This window comes from Bombina bombina, chromosome 3, assembly GCF_027579735.1.
Source record: "Bombina bombina isolate aBomBom1 chromosome 3, aBomBom1.pri, whole genome shotgun sequence".
Classification (NCBI taxonomy): domain Eukaryota; kingdom Metazoa; phylum Chordata; class Amphibia; order Anura; family Bombinatoridae; genus Bombina; species Bombina bombina.
The window spans coordinates 1,152,168,024-1,152,174,941 of NC_069501.1; the positions used below are offsets into that span (position 1 = coordinate 1,152,168,024).

The following is a 6,918-nucleotide window of genomic DNA, read 5'->3' on the forward strand; positions in this document are numbered from 1 at the left end:
TGACCGCTTCAGAAAAACCATGTTTAGACAGGACTAGGCGGTCAATCGCCAAGCAGTCCAGCTTCAAAGAATCTAGCTTGGATGGAGGAATGGACCCTGAATTAGAAGGTCCTTTCTCAGAGGTAACCTCCAAGGTGGAAGAGATGACATCTTCACCAGATCCGCAAACCAGATCCTGCGAGGCCAGGCAGGAGCTATGAGAATCACTGATGCTCTCTCCTGTTTGATACGAGCAATGACTCGTGGAAGGAGAGCAAACGGAGTGAACAGGTATGCCAGACCGAAGTTTCAAGGAACTGCTAGAACTTTGATCAGAGCGGCTTGAGAATCTCTTGACCTTGAACCATACTGTGGAAAGTTTGGCGAAACTGCGCAACGCCATCAGAACCAATTCCGGAACCCCCCACCTGAGGGTTAACATTGAGAAAACCTCCAGAAGGAGAGCCCACTCCCTGGGAAAAAAGGTCTGTCTGCTCAGAAAATCCGCTTCCCAGTGGGATTTGGAAGGCAGACAGGAGACAATCTGGAGAATCCGCCCACTGGAGAATGTGGGGCACCTCCTTCATTGTCAACAAACTCTGCGTTCCTCCCTGGTGGATGATGTATGCCACAGAGGAGAAGCTGTCCGATTGAAATCTGATAAACCGGACTAAAGCTAGTAGAAGGCCAAGACATCAATGCATTGAACATCGCTTTCCACTCTAGAATGTTTATGAAAGAGAAGACTCCTCTGGAGTCCAAAGACCCTGAGCTCTTAAAGAGCCCCACACAGCTCCCCAGCTGGACAGGCTGGCGTCTATGGTCACAATCATGCAGGAAAGGTATCAGGAAGCATGAACCCTGAGACAGATGGTCCTGCGAAATCCATCACGAAAGAGTGTCTCTCGTTAGGAGATCCAGAGCTATTTTCTGCGAGAGATCTGAGAGGTCCCGATCCATTGATTAAGTATGCCTAGATGTCCATGGAAGCAACCATAAGACTAATTACTTCCATGCACTGAGTCACTGACGAATGGACATAGGCTTGGGGTGAAAGGCAAGAAGCAAGAAAATTGGATTTTCTGACATCCTTCAGAAAATTCTTCATAGATAGAGAATCTATAATGATTGGTCATAAACACACCCTGGTGTCTGTTACTATGGAACTATCTTTCAGAGTCACTTTCCACTCGTGTGAACGAAGAATAGACAACATCTCAGTATGAGATTTTGGTACCTGAAAAGATGGCGCTTGAACCAAGATATCTTCTAGGTAAGGCACCACTACTATCCTTAGAGATCTGATCCCTATCAAAAGAGCCCCTAGAACCTTTGAAAAGATTTGAGGAGCAGTAGCAAGGCCAAAAAAATTAGTCCAAAAAGGCAAACTGAAGGAATTGGTAATGTTTCCTGTGAAAGAGGACATGGAGATACGCGTCCTTTAGGACTATGGTCGTCTTGAACTGACCACCCCCCCCTGTACCAGGGGGAAAATGGAACGAATAGTTTCCATTTAAAATAATGGAACTCAGTGTAAAAAGGGATGGGAAATTCCCTCCTCTTTGGTTACAAAGAGAATTGAGAAAAATCCCTGACCCTGTTCCTCTAATGGAACTGGAACAATCATCCCCAGGGAAGAGAGATCCTTTACGCAGTTTAAGAAAAGGTTTCTCTTCTTACCTAGGTCCTGACAATCTGGATAGAATGAATCTGCCCCTGGGAAGGCAAGACTTACAGCCAATTTAAAACCCTGGGCTACTTTTTCCACGGCCCAAGGATCTGGGACATAATGGATCCAAGCCTCTCAAAAAAGAAACAGTCTGTCCCCCACCTGATCCACGAATTGATCGGGGGCAACCCCTTCATGCTGAGTTAGATTTAGATGAAGGTATCAGATTTTTCGGGCTTGGAAGTGGAAAAGACCCTTGTCCCTTGAAATACGAAAGGAACGAAATTTAGAATTCTGTTGGCCCTTAGGTCGTCTCTTCTTATCCTGAGGTAGGAAAGAACCCTTTCCACCGGAAATTTCGGAAATATTTGCCGCCAGACCAGGACCAAATAAAGTCTTATCCTTAAAGGTAAAGACAGAAGCTTGGATTTGAAGATACTCTGCAAACCAAGAGTTTAACCAGAGAACTCTGTGAGCTAGAACTGCAAGGCTGGAGATCTTGGCCGCCAGTCTGACCACCTGCATACTGGCATCACAGATAAAGGTCTTAGTCGGCATTAGCGCTTTTATCCTATCCTGAACTACTTCTATAGTAGTTACCTTAATTGAAGCACTATCCTCAATAGGTATAGTGGTTCTCTTGGCTAGAGCAGAGATAGCTTCCTCCACCTTAGGGACGGTGCGCCAGAAGTCACGTACAGTGTCCGCCACAGGAAACATATACTTAACAGGGGATCGGGAAAAAGGAATTCCTGGATTTTCCCATTCTTGAGAAATGATTTCTGTCATCCGGACTGGAACTGGAAAAAAACCTCAACCGATGACAGCATAAAATCAAACACTCTGTTTTTGGGGACCTCAGCAACATTATAGTGTGAGTCTTCCAAAGAAGCAAGGACCTCCTTCAACAGAATCCAAAGGTGTTCCAGCCTAAGTCTAATTAACTTTCTCTGGATCTAATGCAGTAGGACTTGCGTCTCTATCTACAGTCTCAGAGTCCGAAAATTCACCATCAGAATAGGCAGAGGAAAGATCTTCCCTAGATAACTGAAAAAGAGCGACTAACGCAGACTTAGAGGAGTCAGAGCTCTTGGTATGAACAATATCTACATTATCTCTTCCTTATTCCAGATAAAGGGAATGCAGACAATGCTGCAGAAGAAAATTTTGGGCAACAAAATCACTAAGCAAATACATATTCCAGAAACCTGCTGAGAGGAACAAATCTTGGGACATTTGAGGAGAAAAGAGAGGCATGGCATGGATAACATTGTCCTGAAAGATAACTGGCTCAGAAAGGGTTCTTTTTTTGTTTTTTATTCTTGTCCCTGCAAAACAAGATCTTATTTAAGAAAGAAGGACAAACTTGCACAGGAGGAACAATAGTAAACCTCCAAACAAAAAAAAAATATTTGTAAACTGTTAGTGGGTAAATCATTATCAGTGTCCATAATAAAAATAAAAGAAATGCCCCTTTAAGAAAAATACAGCGTTCAATTATAAGTTCTGTCTTAATAAAAATATAAACTATACACAACTTGGCAGCAATAAATTTGAATAATAAAAGTAGCACCTTAATACTTCAAAAACTGAGGTAACTCACCCTCCTGAACTAGGAGACTAATCCACTAGATAGAGCAGAAACTCCCCACCGGAACAAACACCTGTAGTCACTAAGCGGTTCTCACTGACAATTGTGATCGTCAAAGAAGACTAAATATCAGATCCCCACAGCCTATTATCAGTCTTAGGCTGATATAAAGACTGCTACACTCTGCTTTCTGAAAACGCTTTGTCAAAACAAAGGCGGAAGTGAAGGGTCACAAGAGCGCCGAAAAGAAATTGCGCCATTAACTACAGTAGTTTCTTCACAGAAAAATGGTGCGAAAAAGCGCAACTCCTCCGTGACTCCCAAAGTGTAAAAGTATGTCTGGTCTTAGTTCAAACAGACAAAGTGATACACAAAGACCCCACTTATAAGATAGGAGACTGTCACTCCTATAATACAAAGGAAACCATTATTCCCTATGCCAGTTCAGCCTCTTCATTATAATAGGAATTAACTCCTTATGTCCCAAATGCTTTTTAAGTGCCCTTTTCCACCTTAAAATTAGTCTCCACTGCCCATAATATCCCTGACATGTGTCTATTGAAAGGGATAGGTACTAATCCCCACCAGGGATCCTTGAAGTGCTGTCCTACCACCTGTAAGGTAAAAAGGCACTTGTTTTGTTGTAGGGCAGGAGCACTTCTAGGTGTGATAAATTACCATATCTATCAGGGACCTGTAGAGAAAGAAAATACAGAGTAACCAACCCTGGTTTTCTATAACGGGGTAGCATTAATGTTAGAAGGTAAGCAAAGACTACATCGCTGTCTTCTAACTGCTAAAAGCCACCATTAATCTTGCTTGCAGGGAAAAGTACCCCTTAAAGGATTAAATAGCTTCAGACACCATCTTCGCACATCCTCCCTTGACAGAGGCAAAGAGAATGACTGGGGATTATGGGTAAGGGAAGTGACACTTAACAGCTCTGCTTTTTGCCTCCTCCTGCTGGCCAGGAGTTGAATATCCCACTAGTAAATTAATTGGAATGATTTTGTGGACTCTCCATGCCATAGGAAAGAAATTGGGTTTAGTATCCCTTTAACGAAAAAAATGGATTAAGAAGGGGGCGCCTGAGGCAATATGTTTTTTTTTTATATCAGTCTTAGTCTTTGGTTTGGATTTAATCTAATAGGGATAAGTTATCAATATTTATTTTGTGTCCAAAGTGTATGATGTTATGGTTCCACTGTGGTAAATATTCAGAAATGTGAGGTGTGTATAATTTTTAAAATTTTAAAAAGACCTGCTAATAAACTATAGGTTCTGTTTGTGAGGTGCTTTTACTGTGATGTAGTGTCTGTATCTTCCAATATCAATTTTATAAATTAAAAATAAAAATAAATCTAATATAAATAATATCCTTCTTCCTCTAGTGGGTTTCAATTGGATAAACCCAAATCAAGTGTGTGTCGTGACTGGTGTCAAATTGTGTTAATACTAAAATTGTTAAATGCTAAAAGTTCTTAGTAGATTCAAAGTCTTGAAACTTTAGAAATCGCTGTGAATTAATTTCTAAGTGCTATCACTTGCGAAGTGTAAGGGTGTGTTTGTGAAATAGTTGAATGTTCTTATATAAGGAACTTGTTTTTTGAAGATATAAAATAAAAAATTGGAAAAATAAAAAATAGATGGTCAAATTTAAAAAAATTAGTGCGAAAGTTTAATCATATTAACAGTTCATTCTAACAAATAAATTGCCTATACATATTAATTACTATACACAATAAAATTTTCTAATATACCATTGATATTCCCTTTAAAAAAAGACACCGGTGTCCAAAATTATAAAAGATGCTTAATACGCATAAAAATAGCTTGAATAAAAAACAGGATAGTAATGTACAATGTGTACAACTTTCTATACAAATTTGCCAGTAGAATCAGATAGTGGAAAACCGTAACATTTGTTGTAAATACTGGCTGTCTACAGCCTTGTTGTAATATCGTTCTCAGTCTCTGAGTAAAAACTGTTTGTTCTTTAGGGCAAATGGAAAAAATGAATAAAAATGTGCAATGTGTACAACTTTTTTTTTTTTTTTTTATAAATTTTTATTGGATTTTCATCATGTGTACAACTTTCTATACAAATTTGCCAGTAGAATCAGATAGTAGAAAAAAACGTTACATTTGTTGCTTATAGTGGCTGTCTACAAATTTCGCACTTTTTTTAAAAATTTGACCATCTATTTTTTATTTTATATCTTCAAAAAACAAGTTCCTTATATAAGAACATTCAACTATTTCACAAACACACCCTTACACTTCGCAAGTGATAACACTTAGAAATTAATTCACAGCGAATTCTAAAGTTTCAAGACTATTAGAATCTACTAAGAACTTTTAGCATTTAACAATTTTAGCAAACACAATTTGACACCAGTCACGACACACACTTGATTTGGGTTTATCCAATTGAAACCCACTAGAGGAAGAAGGATATTATTTATATTAGATTTATTTTTATTTTTAATTTATAAAATTGATATTGGAAGATACAGACACTATTTCACAGTAAAAGCACCTCACAAACAGAACCTATAGTTTATTAGCAGGTCTTTTTTATAAATTATACACACCTCACATTTCTGAATATTTACCACAGTGGAACCATAACACCATACACTTGGGACACAACATAAATATTGATAATGTATCCCTATTAGATTCAATCCAAACCAAAGACTAAGAATTATAAAAAAAACATATTGCCTCAGGCGCCCCCTTCTTAACCCATTTTTTTCCTGTTTTTTCTAAACCTATGGAGTCAATTTTGAGAGACCCACTAGTAAGGGAGGCCATATCTGGTTAAGGGTTTAAACAGCTCAAGAAAACCCACATTTAGTATCCCTTTAAATTTGGCAGGGGCACCCAGTGAGATAGGAAGATAATTTTAATGAAGCAGGTGTTTTGATATTCTTCAAGGACTGAGTACATCTGCTCTCCCTTTAATTACATATATGTCATATCAGAGTTTATAAATAATAACTGTAATGTTACAATATTTCTGTGTACCTATAATTTTTCTTTTGTTTTCTTTCAGGATCCGCTCTAATTAGATCAGCATATGATACCTATGAATTCTCACGTCTTTCCCTAAGCAGCCAAGACAGTACAGCTAATATAATGACATAAAATCTCACAAACTGTTCAATAATTAGAAACATTTATATTATTCAATTTATAGAAAAAAAACAACCAATTTAATCTGTGAAGTATTAAAATACCACATTTGAAATAACTGGTTGACAAAATGTAAGTAATGTTATTAAAAAGGAGAATTTCTTACCTGTTATGTAGACTGGAACAAAATAATTCTGCTTTTCTTCTTCTTTTCTAGATAAACTTTATAAAACCCCTTCCCTGAAGTACAATTCAAATATATAATTATCTTTAATCAAGTGCATGTATTTTTAATGTTTACAAATGATCAGAAATCTGTTTAAATATATGGCTTGTTCATCCAGTTTCACTAAAATGTTGAAGAACATAGCCCATAAGCTAGAAGTTTTTGAAGGATCATGAATTTTCTTTTTAGCATCCTCTGCAAGGGTCAAGCTGACGTATCGACTGTAATTCAAATGCATAAATCTGCACATGGTACTAATGTCATTGGTTCTTTTAATCCCTGATACGCCCCTACAACATAATTATTTAATTAGAG

The 6,918-nt window shown here is 38.0% G+C and overlaps 1 protein-coding gene across 1 annotated transcript in view; it reads left to right on the plus strand.

The window, feature by feature from the left end:
• C3H11orf65 (chromosome 3 C11orf65 homolog) overlaps positions 1-6,614 on the plus strand; it is a 127,380-nt gene extending 120,766 nt beyond the window's left edge. The window contains exon 9 of the mRNA XM_053705059.1: positions 6,298-6,614. Within this exon, the coding sequence (XP_053561034.1) occupies positions 6,298-6,389 (92 nt within the window). The 3' untranslated portion in view covers positions 6,390-6,614. The remainder of the gene's footprint in view (positions 1-6,297) is intronic.
• Positions 6,615-6,918: the final 304 nt, after the last annotated feature.